Below are 20,433 nucleotides of genomic sequence, written 5' to 3'. Positions count from 1 at the left end.
TTAATTTGTTAATTAATTTACTATAAACTTATTATAAGAGTAAGAATAGGTATATTTTTAAAAAAACTTTATTTTGTATTGGGGTACAGCCAATTGACAATGTTATATAAAGAACAAAAACAACGTTATATATATAGTTTTAGGTGAACAGCAAATGGATTCAAGACATAAATATACATGTATCCATTCTCCCTCAAACTCCTCTCCCATCCAGGCTGCCACATAGCATTGAGCTGAGTTCCACGTGCTATACAGTAGGTTCCTGTTGGTTATCTGTTTTAAATACAGCAGTGCATACATGTCCATCCCAAACTTCTCAACTATCAAGAACATGAAAACCAAACACACCCTTTAATCATTAAATGACAATTAACAGATTTAACAATGTAATTTTAAAATGCTTTTATATAATATAATAAAACCAGACATATAAACAATATACTAATATTTTCATTGCAATAATGAAATAATAATTTTATTTAAAATTAATTTTACTCCCTAATCTTCTCCACTATTTACATTCCCACATTTCCTCATATATCTCTGTAAGAGAAAAAGCAGGAAGGAACTAAAGATGCTTGGTCATTCTTCCCCTGGGAAGTGGCCATTCAGCTTGTTGCCCGCCTAGATCATCTAGAATACTGAGTCACAGTGGGGCGTGCAAGACAGTCTTTGCTATTTTGTACATCTTAGAAGTAACTGCCAGCATGCACTTACAAAGTGCTTTAGAATTTACATCTTCGTGGTTTATAGTTTCTTGCCCTCTATAGATTAAACATGGGTAAGATACCGACCATAGATATCAATCTGAAAATCACACTTGGCAATTTTTTAGATGTACCAGTGCTTCTTAAGAGATCTAGCATGTATCAAAAAGTATGGTCTCTGTTTCTGATTTGGAGTAATAGATACACACCTGATATAGAGTCTGCATATAGAAATATACACCTGACATAGAGCAGACACAGAGAAGGTAATGATATGAGACTTCTAAAAAAAGCCATCAATTGCTTTTGAATAGCAGCAAACTACAATCCTTCAAAGGTGAGGGCTCTAAATTCAAAAAGTGCTTTCCCTAAATGACACTATAATTTCACTGAAGAGTGAAGATACTTCATATGGTATTTACTGCATTTCTGGCATGTAGTAAGAGTTTAAGATTAATAATAATTATTAAAAAAAAAAAAAAACCCCAAGCCTCTGTATTACATTTTAGACCAAAAAACTTTCAAATAGTTTTTGCAAGAATGATGACAAATTTTCTTAGCAACATCAAAGATCCAGGTGTCTATTAACTATTCAGCTTCTGTTATAATACGCCCAGCTGAGAGACTGGACCCCTGAAGATAATTGAAATATTCAATTTACTCCTTTAAAAAATTCTTTCTCTGGCTAAATATTGACAGTCTTAAGGTCTCTATACCTGAATATCCCTTCATGGAATTTCCTTCACTAATCTTAAATAATAGAATAATGACAGCTAAGACAGAGGGGAAAAAAAAAAAAGGAAAAACAAAACACTAGGCTGAGGAACAAGTTACTCAAGAAGAATTTCAATGAAATAATTTTTAAACTTCAAAACTGATTTTCACCTGTATCTACTAAAAATTGAATCTATAATTAAAACTTCTTTCATACGTTGACATTTTTCAAATGTATTACTCATTGCTGACTTTTCTTTGTACTCAATTTAATATGTTACTAGTGCCCTTAGAAGAATAACTGTATAATTTCCACATCTCATTTTACTCAAGTGTTACCTCTGTTATCACTCCTGACAAAAAAAATTTTTTAAACCCCACCTTCTCTAGATTCTATTAAGGAAAAATATATACTGAAATTAAGAGTGTCTAACACTCATAGTAAGAGATGCTTTGAGATAGGAAAGTACTGGGGCCAGCTCTCTACCCCACTTCATCTGAATGATCATTCTCCTATACCTTTGTTATCAACATTTCACCTTTTCCTTTCTCTTATGTACATGGGTTATCTCCATATAAACCTCACATGCAGTTTACATTGGAAACAAGACTGAAAAGGTGAACCTATTTCAATTTAATTTATTTCTTTCCCATCTTAATTCTCCATTTTTGCCTTTACTAATTTTTTTGAGAGAGGAAATATGGGAAAATAAATGAAATATGAAACTGAAGAGTAAAAATGAAATACAGAATGAAATGGTAAATAAGGCACTGATTCTATTTAAATATTCAGTTTATATTTAGTTTAAATACTTCTAAAGGAAGTATTTGTTTGTTTGTTTTTGCTGGGAGAGACAAATATAGAAATTATTTCCTTTAAAAGTTACAGAGCTGGGAAGAGTCTTAGAGACCATCTGGTACACACTAGAGAGTTTCAAAACAATTTTTCTTAATTCACAGATTCTGTCAGAAGCATCTTTTAAAACATGGAAAGTCACCCAATGGCATTTGCGCTGTTAGAATTATAGACTGGAGACCTTGCTCACCAAAGCCAGCTCTACAAAGGAACAGCTGAAACTTTAGCAGATAACTACTAGATGGGAAGTTTAAAGAAGTAGCAAACAATGCAGACACTGGCACCTCTATCTGTGTTAAACCAGTGATAATTATCTACAGCTCTCCAAATGAGGCCCATGAAAAGTTACCTATCTACGTGGCGAAGAGGAGTTGGCTTAAAAGCAACAGCAGCCTCCCCTTGGTCCGAATGGGGCCCTCTTCCATAAATGTTATTGAATGCCGTGTACCCATCAGCTGAAGGATACTCTGATGCGCTGGAGTGCTGAAAGACAAAGCAGAGGAGATTAAAAAATCACAAAAACTATTTGAATGGCACAGGCATCACTTAACAAGAACCATCTACACTGTGATCAGTTTCATTTTCAAGTGATTGACCATTGCATGTTAATGTATTATGAAATGGGAGGGTGATACATTTTTGGCAAAAACCCACCTATAATAAAAAAAGGTAATCAGTGCAAAGACTAAATCTTAATTCCAGAAATAACCAGGTATAAAAACAAGAAATTCTTTCCTGTGTGTGCGTGGCTCAGTAGTGTCTGACTCTTTGTGACCACATGGACTCTAGCCTGCCAGGCTCCTCTGCCCATGGAATTTTCCAGGCAAGAATACTGGAGTGGGTTGCCATTTCTTATTCCAGGGGATCTTCCCCACCTAGGGATCAAACCCACATCTCTGTATCTCCTGCATTGGCAGGAGGATTCTTTACCACTGAGCCACCTGGGAAGCCTTCTATTCTCTGAAATTTCAATAATAGGTGATTTCAGTATTAGGCAGACTTTAACAGCTTGTATAAAATAAAACTGGTTGAAAACCAACAATAGTAAGGCTTTTAATCTTTGCTTCATATGTTTAAGAAACAAACCTTTAACACTCTACCAAAGGAAATACTACTGCAAGAAAATCATCTGAACTCTACACATTAAAATTATACTACTCTCTATTCTTGTTTTTAAATGTACATGGACACTATGTTTTTTTAAAAAATGGCAGCACTACTATCAGATTTACTGTTAACAGAAACACAGAAAAACATTGATCTTGACAGCTAATAGTACAGGATAAGAAAATGCTGAAGTCATTTCCTTTTGCATTAACACAATGCGGACATGAGCCTACTGGGCTACTAAAAGGGAGAACCATTGTATGTGGGTGCCATTAAGGAGCACAGCTTGAAAGATATGTGCCCCCCACAAAAGCAAACAAAAAAGCTCATCTAAGGATACTTGTACTGTTTCCTTATATAAAATGAACTGTGATAGCTATTCCCAGCTGGCACTAGCAGTAAAGAACCTGCCCGCCCACCTGCAGGCTATAGTCTATAGGGTCTCAAAGAGACAGACATGACTGAAGTGACTCAGCACACATGCATGCACACGGTAACTGTACAATAGGCCCTAAAGCATCAGAATTCCTTGGCTATTTTAATTGCTTATGGATTCACTGGGACAAAATATTTGAAACTGGGAATGTTTCCAAAAAGTTTTGAATGCATCTTTACTATAGTTAATTCTAGTGACTAAGTTGGTAGGCATAAGGCTAAGTTCATCCACCAACAGAGGAGGTGAAGAGTCTCCAATGGACTACTGCTGATGTCAAAATGCCCATTTCATGTAACTCCTGTGGAATATTTATCAGGATGTTTCACTTAACATACAAATACAGATAAACAATTTGTACCATTTGAATACCATAGCTTAAACCATCAACAGAGTGAAAAGGCAATCTATGAGATGGGACAAATCATGTATCTGGTCATGTATCTGAAAAAGGGCTAATATCCAAAATATATAAAGAACTTAACTCAATAGCAAAAAGCAAACAATCCAATTAGGAAATGGGCAGAGGAACTGGATAGACATTTCTCCAAAGACATACAAATGGTCAACAGGTATATTATGTAAAGGTGTTCAACATCACTAATCATCCTGGAAAAGGAAATCAAAACCACACTGAGATATCATGTCACACCTGATAACAGCTATTTTCAAAAAGACAAGGGATAACAAGCATTGGTAAGGATGTGGAGAAATGGGAACCCTTGTGCACTGTTAGTGGGAATGAAAATTGGTACAGCCAGTATGGAAAACACTTATGAAAGTTTCTCAAAAAACTAAAATAGAACTTTCATATGATTCAGCAGTCCCACTACTGAGTATAATCTTGAAGAAGATGAAATTAGGAATTCAAAGAGAATTCTGAACCTCAAAATTCACTGCAGCATTATTCATAATAACCAAGATATGGAAAGAACCTATGAGTCCATTACAGATGAGTAGATAAGGAACATGCGGTATGTGTGAATATACAATGGCCTACTATTTGGTCATGTAAAGGAAGAATCCTGCCATTTGTGACAATATGGATAAACCTTGAAGACATTATGCTAAATGAAATAAGCCAGGCAGAGAAAGACAAACACCACTTGATATATGTGGTGTGTAAGAAAGAAAAAAATCAAATTCATAGAAACAGACAATAAAAAAGTGGTTGCCAGGGCTGGGGGATGGGAGAAATAGGGAGAGGTGGGTAAAAGGGTACAGACCTTCAGCCATAAATAAATAAGGTCTGAAGACCTAATGTAAAATGTGGGGACTACAATGGATAACATTGTATTATATAATTAAAACTTGCTAAGAGTAGAACATAAATGTTCTCCACAACAGATAAATATGTGAGGTGACGGGTGTGTTAACTAACTAGATGGAGGGCAGGGAATGCTTTCACATTGTATACCTACATCAAATCACAATGATATAGGCTTTAAAAAGCTCGTATTTTTGACAATACTTCTACAAAACTGTAAGTAAAAAACAAAGAACAAATGGCTTAATTTTATTCAGTTTATCATTTCCATAGGAGCGAGTACTGGCCGTAGATGATCAGGCCATTTTTATTAAATGCTATTATAAAGGGGAGAATTGAAGAAACAAGAACCACCCACCCCTTCTGCCTGGCTCTGAACATGACAGTGTGGCCAGACAGTGTGAAATCACTGGTTTTGAGAAGAACTGGGGATATTAGCAGGGAGGAGAGAAATGATGACAATTCACTAACTGTGATGACTACACAACGTAGTTCAGGCGGCTGCTGGTTTTGAGGAAGAAAAGAAGCTGAGTATCGCCACCCATGTTTGCCACTCCTCATCACCTATGCCTTTCAATCCAAAACAAAATCACCAGATCCTGAATCACCCAAGTCTTGTCCTGAGTGCCTCTACTATATTTGCACTAAAGTATAACACAATCTCTCTTCTGGGGATGACTGCACTTTATGCATTGTTAAATCACCATTACTTCAGCCTCTTTTCCAACAAAACCTTAAGGCATAAAATCCCCAAGAACTGCTAGCAGGTGCTTCTCAGTTCCTTTTTCTTCAAACGTCTGAATAAGTGCTCAAGCCATAAAATGGAAAATAGTTTACAATGGGAAAATGATAACTCATTACAAGGAAGAATTCTCAGTAATTCTTTTAAAGATACTTATTCACTGAGAGTAGACAAACTTTTACACTGGAAGTCAGGACATATTACTCTCTCTTTAAATGCACAAAATGAAACAGAACTCACAAAGTGAATTTCGGAGGCATACATTATTAAATGGATAGATTTTCTTCTTTAAGATCTGAGGACTGTAAGCAAAAATTTTCTATGATTTGAAAGTACTCAGCTGTAACTATAGCAACAGCAAGTGTATCATAATTTCATGACTGATTACATTTTTTTTCCTCCAGAAAAGTTACCCTTTACGAGGAGGGAAAATTCATTGTGATGAGGTCTGAACTATAAAATACAGCTAGGGACATATGTCTGCTAAACAGGGCCAAGAACTGTGAGGTCATCTTTTTAATCACGCAATTAGAGGGAAAGGCAGTTACAGAATTCACCCCAACCATTATCTGCAGCCAGAGAAAAAAACAGAGTAGAAAAAGATTATTTTCAGAGTAGTATTTTTGCTTTATTTATAAAATTTCAGAATTTAACCACTCTTTTATAACACTATGGCTATTGTCCAAAGAATTGATTTTAAGAAATTTAATTTATATAAATGTTTCTCCCTAAAAGTGAGGATTTACTTTGATTTGCTATTTCATTCCTCGATATCACAGCTGCCACACTGTAAATACCCACAGGGATCTGGGAAAATTAAGGAATTCAACAAAGGAAATGAACAGGACTTCGAGGAGGATCTAGCCATGAATTTTGTGTTTCTCCTTCCAACTAGACCTCATTTGTCTAACTCCTCGGGTTCCAATCATGCTATTTGATTTGGTTCCACTTTAAATGGTGTTTAAGTTTCTGTCATAACAAGAGGAGTCATAGAAAAACTCATTTTTAAGGAATGTGAAGAGATAGCATACCCAATTTGAATCCCTCGATCCACTCTCCCAATAAATTACAGTCTAAAGTCTACCAAAGATCATAAAAGATACAATAAATTTTACGATCTCCTCAGGGTGTAATAGTGGTATAAGTCATCCTTTGGAACTAGGACTTGAGTCCAGCAGAAGCTCTGGCCTTCTAGCCAGGCTGACAGGACTTGGGAAGGCTTAGTATGAGGCCAAAAAATAAAATAAAGAAAGAAATGAGGCATTCAGGAAAGAGCAGCTTGGAACAGGCTTAGAGGTCCTGGGCCCAAGGGACTGTCTTGAGGGTCTGATGATGGGAGAGGAACATAGGAAAAATGAGCCCAGCCACAGCAAGGCATTTCCCTGATAAGGAGACAAGGTACAGAGTCCAAAAGACGGGAACATCAGGGCTCAAGAGCCCTGGCATGAAGGGCAGGGAGGAGAGCCAGCAGGCTGGGAGGGGTGATACCGGCTGGGTTCAGGCTTCACAGGGAAACCGAGCAACTGTCACCATGACAACGAGGTGAGAGGTATCTGAGAGCGGCAGGACATCGAGTCAGTGAGTTGAGGACAATCTTCAGGTCAATAAAGTGAGAACTCACCATCAGAATTACATGAGAATGCACAGATGACTGCACCTCCCTCAAAAGATGATGCCAAGGAGTGGCTCAGTGGATGCGAATCCGCCCGCTTGCCAGGGCAGGGTACACCACTTCCATCCCTGGTCTGGGAAGATCCCACGTGCAGCAGGGCAACTAAGCCCCTGTGCCACAGCTACTGAACCCTCCCGCCTCAACTGCTGAAGCTGGTGCTCCCCAACAGGAGAGGCCACCGCGATGAGAAGCCCCTGTAACACAATGCAGGGCAGCCCCCGCTCACCACCCTAGAGAAAGTCTGCACAAAGCAGTAAAGAGCCAGGGCAGCCAAAATAAACAAATGTGTTTTTAAAAAAAAAAAAAGATGATGCTGAAAGACTACCTCTGTGGATAATCTCTTTGTTTCTTGCTTGCGATGATGTTCTGCTGCATTTGCCACAGACTCATTCAGTTGAAAGAGATCTGGCTCCACGGATGATCCCATGAAGTTCAGCATGGGGGGCTCCCAACCACTGCGGAACCGCGGGACGTATGGTGGAATAAACTGCTCTTTTGGCCACTCTGCTCTGCGGGAGGACATTAAGACAGGTGAACAGTCTTAAGAAATTAAGAAATGCTTCTATGCTCAAAATGATCTTCAGTAAGGCTGGCCACACACACATAAAAACGAAAACAACAACGAAAACAATTCACACCTAGTCTGCCCTCTTTCCATCCAAACAGAGAACCTTACATGTTTATGCTTATATTTAATGGTGATACATGAAAGGAAGGCCGAATTCTACTTCATGATCTGCTTCTGCAACATTGCCTTAATGCTCCATAAACTCAACTTTTAACATGGACATAGTTCTTTGACAATTTGAGGAAAGAATGCAAAGCTAGAAGTGTGATGAGTACTTAGTGCATAAGGTTCTCCAAGCATCTAAAGCAGTTTCTGATCTTCATCTTCTTCTTCATTCCCCTACCATCACCATGATACTTTCTGATATATATTTTTCAAAGGAGAAACAGCAGACAACGTTCTTAAGGCTCATGACTTTCTAAGTTATGAAGTCTCCTAAAATGAAGCAGATTACCAATTTTATATATTAAATGAATCAGCTAGATTTTCATCAGTAAAATCAAGTGAGGTCTATCTGTAATAAAATCATGATCCATTCATTACTTAATAACCCTGAGACTTATTCCTGCAAGCTTCTAATCACTTATGAACCACAACAACTAAATGGAGAGACATTATTAAATTCTGCTAAAATATGTTGTTTATGTTTCACACATGACTTAATTCTTCAGGTTGTAATTCTACTATGATGAAGTGAGCTATCATTCAGATTGTTATGTACCTTTATGATTTATTTTTTATCTTTATGAGTTTTTAAGTCAGCATATTCATTTCCTAATACTCTAAATAATCAGAATAGGAAATGACCATTTTTTCAAGTCAAAAGCTAACAATATGAGTTCCTTTTGATGTAGTTTTCCTAGTAGTCATTAATTTTCTCACTTTGAGGTAGAACCCAAGACAAACTAAAAAGCCTAGACTATTTTAGTACTATGAGGTCTGATAAATTGAATAAAGTTTACAGAAAAAAATGAAACGATCTCTACCTATGCTTACCAAAAAATCATAATCTACATAAATCTAATAGATTTAAGAAACCTATTTAACCAGTTTTTACATAGTATGAGATATATAATACATTCTATATTAATATATAATAATATGCATAAACAAATTTAGATAATATTTTCAATATAAAAGCAGCAACAGCAGTGCTCTTTAAGAATCTTCTGCTTGGTAAACCACTCCACGTGTAAAGCATATTCCAACACAAGCAGTTGCCAAAGTCCAAAATCTAAGTGGCAATGGTTTAGATATATTTCAAAAGAAAAAAGGAGAAAAAGATATGAATTGGTCCATTACTTTTAGGCTAGCCTAAAAGCCTTAGGAAGACAAACTTCCAAGTGATCATATGAATGATTTACTCTACGCAGGGAGATTAATACAAAGACTGGAATAAATGAGGAGAGAAGACATTATTTAATCACATGTAATGAAATGAGAAATATTTTTGAAACTTGCTTGGCCCAGAAAACTCGAATCCTGCAGTTGATGATTTCTTTTCCACAAAACTTACTGACAAAACATAATTGTAAAATCATTCCCTCCTCTTTTCCATGTCCTCCACCACCACAGTTCTTGTCTCAGGGAATGCTGATTAATAAGGAACCTCTACAGTTGCATTACTGTCCCAAGGGTCCTGGTACCTTGGGTGGATTTTGTCCACGTCACTACTAGACTTAATGACCAGACTGACCTTTGAAAGGTGTGGCTGTGTATGTGTCACACTCCCATTCACAAAGCTACTGGTTATCTCTGTAACCTTGCTTATCTCTGTAAACCTCATTCACCACCATTCTTCCACTCCCTGTTCTCCACAATCCTCTACAACCCAAATCTATACTCCAGCTAATTCCACACTCATATTCCATTCTCTTGACTGCCTGCTTCATGCCTTCACTCACTCCACTCTCTCAACTGGACAGGCCCTTTCCCTGACACATGTCTGGGGAAATCCTACTACGCCTGTTGAAAGGCACCTAAGCAAAACAACTATGAACATCTACTCCAGGACCAGACTGCCTAGGTTCGCAGCCTAGCTCTGCCACTTATGAGTTGTTCGGTTTTGGGAAAATTACTTAATCTCTCTTTGCCTCAGTTTTCTCACCTGTAAAATAGGCAGAATACAGGGACCTATGTAAAGTGCATGGTAGAGTGCCTAGCAAACACTATATGTACACATGTGATTATACACATGTATAACTGGTGTTATCATCTGATGATTTTAAATGCCAGCCCTTCTACTGAAGATCCCCTGGAGAAGGGAGTGACAATCCACTCTAGCATTCTTTCCTGGAGAACTGCATGGACAGAGGAGCGTGGTAGGCTACACAGTCCATGGGGTCATGAAGAATCGGACGTGACTGAACACGACGAACACACGGCTTCTTTGAAAGCTAACTGCCTTCCTCTCCAAACCGTCTTCCTGACAGCTCCATCTTGCCAAGTGACAGTTTTAATGAGTTTCTGCTAGGACTCATCACCTTACACTTCTGACTTCTCCACTAGACCTCCAGCTTTTTAAGAACTTAGGCCTTCTCATCTACAACATCTACTCCTTCAAACATAGGAGGCTTTAATGAAATATCTCACTAGACTTGTGTACTAAACTAACAACACTTAAAAGCTATTACAGGTGTGCTGTCCTTTAGTCACTCAGTCCTGTCTGACTCTTTGCGACCCCATGGACTGTAGCCCACCCAGCTCCTCTGTCCTTGGACTTCTCCAGGCCAGAGCACTGGAGTGGGTAGCCATTCGCTTCTCTGGGGCATCTTCCCAACCCAGGGACCGAACCCAGGCCTCCCGCGTGGCAGGCGGATTCTTTACCATCTGAGCCAACAGGGAAGCCCTCGTAAATGTGCTGTGCTGTGCTTTTAAAAAGTTATTATAGGTATTCGATGCTAAACACGTACGTATGTTTACCTGGTTTTCATCCAAGAGTCTCCCAGTGACATCCACAGCTGCCTCTCATCGGCACTGACCGTGTAATTTAAGAAATCGATGGTGTCCTTCGTCAGCAGGGGGCTGAGCACTGAACCGGCCAGCTCAGGACCTCCTGTTGCCTGCACCACCTAAAGTGGCAACAAATCACTTTTTAGCAAGAAGATGATGATTATATGTACATTTTCAAAATGTGTAGATTTAAAAAAGAACATGAAAAAAAAAGTGGTCTTTATACATTCCAATTAAATCTTGATCCAGATCAACCTGCCCAGCCCAATGGTGACTAATAATTTAAAATGAAAAGTTAATAGTTTAACAGTTTTCACAGAATCTGTCTATTGGCTTCACATGACTGTACATTGCCTGGAAAATATTCATGGCTACCCAGAGAAATCTCAGTCAGATGGTTTAACTATTGCTGCCTTTTTATATATATATATATATATATATATCTTTACTGGAAAATCTATTATGCCAAACTTGAGAAATACAGTTCTTGAAATGAATACGCTAGGGAGAAACAAGGCTTGAGTTAACAGTCTACGACTGTGCCTATAAAGACATACAAAAATAAAGGGATTCAGAGGAAAAGGTGAGAGAAGAAGGAGAAATGGTCTTCTGAATCTACAGTATTGCTTCCCAGAATTTAATTCAAGGGAATGCCCTGATATAAAATAGATATCTTCATGATTAACAAATGCGAATAAACAGGTGCAACTTTCTGATAAGCAAAATGATGATAAGTAGATGTCTGAAATCTGCTCCAATGTTACTTCTAAGGGGCTGTTTCCTGGCTAAAGAATGGTCATCTCCTAGAGCAGAAACCAGAGCCCTTTTATAAAAATCTCTCCTTCCCGGAGATATGGCACAAGAATAAAAGGATCTTTTTTTGAACGGCGCCAGACCAAGAGTCAATTTCTCTCCAGTCATCCTGGTGTGCTGAGCCTGCCATGCTGTTTTATGTCTGTGTCTCTGCACATGCTGGTTCCCAGTACCCCCAGAAGGCCCTTCCTCATCATTTTAGAACTCTGCTCGGGTCCCACCTCTTCTGAGAAGCCCTTCCTAACCCCACAGTATAACTCTGATGCACCCTGGGGACCACAAGTATGTATTATCAGTCACACATTTCACAGTAACATGGACCTTATTTTTCAGTTCTCCTCCCTTGAGAACATGGACCAAAGTTTATCTGACTTTGAACTGCAGAAGACATAAGGTTAGAGGAATGAATGAGAATGCATGAAAGAAAAGATGAAGGATGAGGGAGGTAGGCAGACTCTTATTTGAGGACAAAACCTACCATGACAGCCTGGCACAGGGAAGTTTAAACTTCCAAGCCCTAGAACCTCTAATAAATAGGTAGCAATGACAAGAGGGAAAGTAAGCAAGTAAAGAAACACTAAAATCTTTGGTTTAGCAGTGGGAATAGGGAAGGGAACAAAAGAAAGCAAATGAAAGGCATGGGCCAGAGCCCCCTCTTAAGAATGTAAGTAGGCACGTGTGCACATGTATGTGCTGTGGGTATGCTTGCATGGAAATGCTGAGGACACAGGGAGGCACCCGCGAAGTCTTACGGTTTAATCAAATGTCTTTGTTTAAATTGGAGTATAATTGCTTTACAGTGTTATGATCGTTTCTGCTAGACAACAAAGTGAACATGTATACGTGTCTCCCCTCCCTTCTAGCCTCCCTCCCACCCAGCCCACCCCTCTAGGTCACCACAGAGCTCTGGGCTGAGCTCCCTGCGCCACACAGCAAGTTCCCCACTAGCTATCTATTGTGCACATCGTAACTCACAAGGTTTAAAACCACAGAATTTTGTCTGGCTGGTAGCAGGCACTGAATAAATGTACCTATCCATTTCTCTTGTCTAAATAAAATGTCTGTGACTCAGTAGGCAGCACACTGGATGAAGCAACTGAAGCGTTATGTTTGGGAGACTGTTAATAAGGAGTCATTTTTGAGAAATGAAAATATAAAATAAATCAGTGTTTTCAGATGCATAGCCTGATTACAAAGACTAATTTTTGTATGTTAGTGAAACCAGTCCCATTATTTTGTAGCTCTGTTCTGTGTAATGTCTAGATACCTACTTACGATCTGTGAAAGACTGTGAACAGAATGAAAGGAGGTGGCAAAAACTGCTTTCTAAACAATACTTCCTAACACTCAAACTAAGATAGTTTCAAACGTGTTGAAGAATAAAGAATAAAAATTTTGTTAATGAGCTAGAATCAGTTTCTTTGCATGTGGAGAGCCTTGATCCAATTTTTAAAAGTGCTTAAAAAGCAAGAATTATTCAACAATAACTAGGCAAGCAGAAATCAAATGCTCTATTTATAGCAACAACATAGGGACACGTTCATAAATTATTGATGTATCCTTGAACTTTCATCTTCCAATTGCTTATCACCCAGTTCTGAAATTCATGTTGATAAGGTTACTTACTTTTCTATGTTTGTAAAGCAGTATTCATTTCTTATTCTACTTTAGGTCTTGTCTAGTTACCCTTGGGAAAAGAAGAATGAGGTGTATTCCTTTTTGTTACCTGGATTCTTTTTCTCATTTTTTTCTGACATTCAAGCAAAACCTATGAGAAATGCTTGAATTTGCTCCATTTTTTATAAAGATTGAAGAACTCAGTGGCCACAGTCTTCATATGCTCTAAATCAAATTAGTGAAATTTATCTGCTTCATAGTTACCATTCTTACCCTTTAAAAAAAGATCTCAGAAATAACACACAGAGCAGTCACATACCACTAACAATTATCATTATTGCTATTGTTATTCTAGAAAGCAATCATTTGCTCTTTTGACAGGATGAACCATTCAAAACCACTCCATCAAACAGAAAACTGTCCTTCTAGAGAGGTATTTAAAAGAAAGAGATTCTTTCTTCTCGCTGGGACTCCCTCACTTGCCCTCGCCACAAAAAGAGGAATGACATCAAATGTGTGGTCTTATACTGTATCTTAGAAAAGAGTGATTTGTAGCCCAGTCTCTTTTGGGACCTGTCTGTATGAAAAGCTAACAACTGTTCCATCTGCTTTCTGTTGCCATGCTTTTCTTAAATCTCAGTGCTTTTCTTTGAGCCCTCAAATATTATTTCAGCTAATTTTCTTAGCTGTCCAGGAGGACAAAACAGTGGTACATGCTAGCTTGGAAAACCCACTATTACATAGTTTGTAAATATAAGAAAGAGAAAATGGGAAGGAAAGTATATTACTGTACCTATTTCATTAATTGTATAAGAAAAGACCATACCTGAATATGGAAAATCTAGAAGACGAAAATGTGTATCTTGGATCCTGGCCTAAGACACAAGTGGTATTACCTTTTGCTGGATAAAATCATGGAAATATCCAGCTTCTTCATAAAGTGACTGTTCCCAATGCACCATTTTGTTAGCTTCAAAAATTACACCTTATATAAAAATATACTTTTTACAAAAATACAAGAAGGGGAGTTTTCTGCAGGAAAACCTGTGTTATGAATATATCACTATACCTGGCATGCATGGGCCTTCAAAGACTGCTAACTATCCTCTAGTATCCATTCTCTCTTCTTACTTCTAAAAAGAGAAGTCCCTACATTTTAGATGGACTCATAGCTGCTCCAATGGAGATGCCATGCCTCTGGTGTTAGGCATGGCCATATGAGTAAGTTCACACCATTTGGATAATGCCAGTAACTGTTTAAGCTCAGTCACCTTCTTAAAATTATTTTTCTTTGCCATTGTATGACTGTTACAAGGACAAGGAGGTAAGTCAGCTTCCACATCAGAAATGCCTAGCTTGAGTATCTCAATTCCTCCTCTTGCAAACATTTTCTTCATTTGGCTTCTAGAATATCTACCATGATACTCCTGCTTTTCTTCTCCTGATTTCCTGCTTATTCTAACTTTTTTGCTGATTCTTCTCACTCTCTTATCACTGAAACTACCTAAGGCTCCATCACCCCTTCTTCTTTTTTATTTATCATCATTTCCTTGGTGGCACCATCCAATTTCATGGTCTTTTATGCAGAGGATCTTCACAGTTATAACTCTAGCCTGATTTCTCCATTGAACCCCAGATTCATACATTCAACTACCAATTCAAATTTCTCCATCTGGACATAGCTCAGTTTTGACACTGTCTAAAGAAAATTCCTTACCTCCTGCCAAAAACCCATTTTACTCACAGTCTTCCCCATCTCAGTTAATAATTAGTCCATTCTTCCAGTCTTAAAGCCAGAACTGTGGAGACGTCTTGGACTCCTACACAACACTTACAATCTGCCAGCAACTCCTGTTGCTTCTGTTTAATAACAAAAATCACACTTCTCACCACCTCCAATGTTACTTGGTGGCAACTACATAATCTCCCATCAGGATTATTTCCAGGGCCACCTCAGTCCCTTCCTCCCTCAAATTTCTAAACACTGCAGCCAAAGCAATCCTTTTCTGCTGAAAATCCTCCAAAAGTGTCAAAGGTTTCACAATCATCTGTGAAGACCAATAGCACATGTCCTCCTGTTTGCTGACCTCATCTCCCTCTAGTTGAGCTCCCTCTTATTCCAGTCAAGGGACAATACCTATTTCTCCCAAGAACAGGATTTACATGTTACCGTCTTGGAGCATCAACACTAGCTGTTTTCTGCCTGGGAAGTCTCTTCCTTCTGAAATCCACATGACTCATTCCTTACTTCATTTCCTCAAATGATACCTTTTCAGTGAGTCGTTCCCTTAAACAACCCTATTCAAAAAAGTGTAATACTTCACAACACAACACAACACAACACACACACACACACACACACACACACACACACACACACACGGCACTCCCTGTCTCCTTCTCTGTATTTTTCCATACAGGTTTATTTTGAGTGAATTATTTACACATTTTTCAGATTATTGGCTGCCACTCCACAGTACAACATAGCTCCAATAAGAATTTATGTGTTTATGGTCTGAAAGGATACATGCACCCCAATGTTCATTGCAGCACTGTTTATAACAGCCAAGACATGGAAGCAACCTAAACATCCACTGACAGAGGAATGGATAAAGAAGACGTGGTACAATGGAATATTACTTAACCATTAATAAGAATGAAATAATACCATTTGCAACAACATGGATGGACCTACAGACTATCATTCTGAGTGAGGTCAAAGAAGAAGAAATATTGTATTACAACCCTTAAATGTGGAATCTAAAAGGAAATGATACAAATGAACTTATTTACAAAATAGAAACAGACTCACAGACTTAGAGAATGAATGTATGGCTACCAGGAGGGAAGAGAAGGAGGAAGGGATAGTTAGGTAGTTTGGGATGGACATGTATACACTGCTATATTTAAAATGCTTAACAACAAGGACATACTGTATAGGCCAGGGAACCCTGCTCAAAGGTATGTGGCAGCCTGGATGGGAGGGGAGCTTGGGGGAGAATGGATACACACGTGGGTATGACTAATAAGCCCCTTTGCTGTCCACTTGAAACTATCACAACATTGTTAATTGGCTGTATTCCAATATAAAATAAAAAGGTTAAAAAAAGAATTTATGTGCTTTGTTATTGATGAGCTACCAATAATGCCAAGCATGTAGCAGGCTCTCAGTTAATGTTTGCTGAATAAATAAATGAACGAACAAGTGATTGAATTAGATGCAGCTCAGGAGATGGAGAACATCTCACCGAAAGAAATCTGGATCTCTGGATAACTTCATAGAGCAAAGCTATCTGTCAGCATTGGACTCCTCATGTCTAGCCTGTTTTGAGAGATATAAAACTTTCTATATCGTTCAAGCCATTTATGCTGTATACTAGTATATACTGAAACACAGGCATTCAATAAATCTTTCCTTTTTCTCATCTTCTTAGTTCTGTCAAAGACATCAGTTTCCTCAACTATAAATTAAGTGTTTGGACTAGGCAATTTCTACATTTCTTTTCAGTTCAGTTCAGTCGCTCAGTCGTGTCTGATTCTTTGCAAACCCATGAACTGCAGCATACTAGGCCTCCCTGTCCATCACCAACTCCCAGTTTACCCAAACTCATGCCCATTGAGTCGGTGATGCCTTCCAACCATCTCATCCTCTGTCTTCCCCTTCTCTGCCTGCCCTCAATCTTTCCCAGCATCAGGGTCTTTTCAAATGAGTCAGCTCTTCACATCAGGTGGCCAAAGTATTGGAGTTTCAGCTTCAACATCAGTCCTTCCAATGAACACTCAGGACCGATCTCCTTTAGGATGGACTGGTTGGATCTCCTTGCAAGGGACTCTCAAGAGTCTTCTCCAACACCACAGTTCAAAAGCACTCAAATTCTGCAGCGCTCAGCTTTTTTTATAGCCCAACTCTCATATACATACATGACCACTGGAAAAATCATAGCCTTGACTAGACGGACCTTTGTTGACTAAGTGATGTCTCTGCTTTTTAATATGCTGTCTAGGTTGGTCATAACTTTCCTTCCAAGGAGTAACCGTCTTTTAATTTCACCATCTGCAGTGATTTTAGAGCCCCAAAACATAAAGTCAGCCACTGTTTTCCCATCTATTTGCCATGAAGTGATGGGACTGGATGCCATGATCTTAGTTTTCTGAATGTTGAGCTTTAAGCCAACTTTTTCACTCTCCTCTTTCACTTTCATCAAGAGGCTCTGTAGTTCTTTTAGGCTTTCAAATTTCACATCATCAATGTCTACAACAGACGTGCAAAGAAATAGTACCCAAGCAAGGCAATGAAGAAAAACTGTCTAGAAAATCTAAACAGATATGTGGGGTCGAAAAAATGCTAAGAATAATTACTTTCTGAAATTAACAAAATCTTACCATATTTAATGGAGTAAATAAAAAATGAACCAAATCTGCAGCACTAGGATTCTGGATGTGAGATTTCAATTTGGCCTGTAAGATTAAAAAAGCAGGCAAATACATTACTACAATGTAATCAGGCCAAAGACAGACATTCAAAAAGGTTCAACACAGACTCAAAAGAAGAGGTTTTGCTACTAGTTTCACCTTTGGAATCTTAATTAGCAAGCACTGAATTAGACTAGGAGAATTTCATTCTAAAAATTAGAGTCATCCTTTTTTGATCAAGTCTCTTAGAAGTGTAAGTTTTACAATCTGCTATTCTAATTAAAGGCAAATAAAAACACATACAAAAAAAAATCCACAATAACAGTTTAATCTCTTAATTTGATCAGGTACATCCTGGCTAGACTCTGATCTCTTCCGTTTGTTGCTTCTAATCGTACGTAAATAAATTTCACTTGCCAGAAGGTTAAATCCATGTTTAAACTTTTGGAAACAGTCCACAAATGCATCAGGAGGTGGAGGTTTTGCCCGCAGTGTTAAAACACCCTCTAAAGAATGAAATAGGAGAAGGGGGTAGATGAGAGCAAAGTTCCAAGAAAACTTATTCAATGAAAAGAAAACACATTTCTGTTTGTAAAGTTTGATGATCACATCAGATATCATGCTAGCTAGTTACCTTCCCATTTCTCATAGACTGACTGTAACAAATTAAGATGACCCAACCTTTGAAATGGATTCCTGTACCCTTAGGCACTACCAGATTACTCATCAGGTTCCATAAATTTATACTGCAATCCTTCTACATGCTAATCACTGTGTTTATCACCATGAAGACTATAAAAATGCGTAAGTTGTGTAAGTTACACATCCTACTCCTAAGGCCCTAAAAATCCGTAGACGATATGAATCAGATAAGTAATAGAGATGTGTCAACTGAGGCTGCAAAGAGACTACAGATGAGGAAATGTGTACTTAAGGATGTGTCCTGGGAAAAGCAGTTTTTAGATGGGATTTGAAAAGTTTGTTCCAGGGCAGTTTGGTAAGAAAAACATCATGGTTGAATACAAGCAGCATTAGCAAAAACATGGAAAAAGGAAATAGTCTCTACATGAAACAACAAACAGAAAAGCAAAGACACACAAGAATGGAAAAATAGATCAAGGTGTGACTGTGAATGACCTTGACTGCCAGGGTGAGGAGTGTGACTTACATAAAGCAATACAACATGGGATTAACAAGCTTTTCAGCAGAAAAAAATGAAGTAACTGCCTTATAGCTTTAAGAAGAATGTCCTCACAAAACGGAAGACTAGAGGCTTGAAGGTTACTTAGAAAGCTGGGTAAAAAATGAGGTGCCGTGAAGCAGCTGCTGGATATGAAACTGAAAAGGGAAAAAAACTTTATACAAGAGAGGCTGAAAAAATAAAATGTTATCAACTAGAGAAGGGACTCACAAAAAAATCTATGATTCTGAATTTGGATGACCAAGAAGACGGCATACCCTTTGTAAGGAGTACAAGAGCAGCAAGTACATCAGAAAGCCATAATGCTGAGTTTCAGAATATATGAGGTAAAGTGTATCCGCATATACACTTCTAGAAGACAGGTCTACTGTCATATGCTTATGATGTAGATAGAGCTAGAGCAAGATGCGGAAGTCATGTGTAATGAAAAGAACATTTACTCTTCTCTTATATATTTTAATCTATACCATTTTGTTACAAAATTATAATTCTATATACCTTGAGGCCATTTTGAATAACTGAACTGCCACATATGTAAAAACTGCTTGAAGGTGACCTGAACATACTGTTTGGAGTTTTGTGATAAAAAATTAAAATCCATTGACATTTTTAACTCTTAATGAGAAGAGTCAGTTCTTTAATTTAACAAAGTAACGAGGTTCTATATTTGTAGTAAAATAAACTTAAATATGAGAACAATGGTGCTATGACTTTCTTTAACAGACATTATCTTTACAATGACTAAGAGAAACTATAGACAGATGGCCACTATTGAATGAGTCTCTAATTAATTTAAGAATGTCTTAGAGTCTTTCTTTACTGTAGCCAAATTGGGACCAAAGGTGCTAGTCCCCAGGTTTATCGTGCTCTCCGCTTACACCACTGGTTCAAGGGACCTTGGCCTCTGGTCAATGAGTCCTGTCTAACAACTCTGAAGTGCCGGTTCTGCCTAGCCCTAGCATTCTGAATGGTTCTTTAGAAGGTGAAGAAAAGCCAACTTACCTCCTGGTCCCTTCTTTTTACCTTTCTTAGCTTTCTTCCTTTTAGAAAGTTCAGTGAATGCTTCAGCTGCTTTTTGGAGTTTTGTGATAAAAAATTCAATGTCATCCAAAATGTGGTTTAAGATTTGCTGAAATTAGAAATTACAGAATAAACTATAAAGCAGAAGAAAACTATTTTTGCCTTAGCTTTACACTGTGAAGGAAGATGAAAAAGTTTAAAAGAAAGAAAGAGAGAAAAGAAAAAGGAACACTTCCCACATATAAATTTCAAGTTTATCACTAATTCTAAGAAAAAGTATTCAACTAAGTATACCTGTGGCTAAAGTCTAACATTTACATTTTTATTTAGTTTTATTTTATTCTATTTTCA

At 37.9% G+C, this 20,433-nt stretch overlaps 1 protein-coding gene across 5 annotated transcripts in view; it reads right to left on the bottom strand.

Annotated features, from left to right (window-relative positions):
- EPS8 (EGFR pathway substrate 8, signaling adaptor) overlaps positions 1–20,433 on the bottom strand; it is a 193,453-nt gene that overhangs the window by 25,577 nt on the left and 147,443 nt on the right. For all 5 annotated transcript variants that reach the window (XM_065940842.1, XM_065940835.1, XM_065940812.1 and 2 more), the window contains 6 exons: positions 20,065–20,191; positions 18,279–18,367; positions 17,832–17,906; positions 10,989–11,137; positions 7,824–8,007; positions 2,627–2,760 (listed from right to left, as the gene is read on the bottom strand). In XM_065940842.1, coding sequence (XP_065796914.1) covers positions 2,627–2,760; positions 7,824–8,007; positions 10,989–11,137; positions 17,832–17,906; positions 18,279–18,367; positions 20,065–20,191 — 758 coding nt within the window. The remainder of the gene's footprint in view (positions 1–2,626; positions 2,761–7,823; positions 8,008–10,988; positions 11,138–17,831; positions 17,907–18,278; positions 18,368–20,064; positions 20,192–20,433) is intronic.

Source organism: Muntiacus reevesi, chromosome 1 (assembly GCF_963930625.1).
Source record: "Muntiacus reevesi chromosome 1, mMunRee1.1, whole genome shotgun sequence".
Taxonomy (NCBI): Eukaryota; Metazoa; Chordata; class Mammalia; order Artiodactyla; family Cervidae; genus Muntiacus; species Muntiacus reevesi.
The sequence above is the reverse complement of the archived record's forward strand: the minus strand, read 5'-3'. Positions and strand labels throughout refer to the sequence as shown.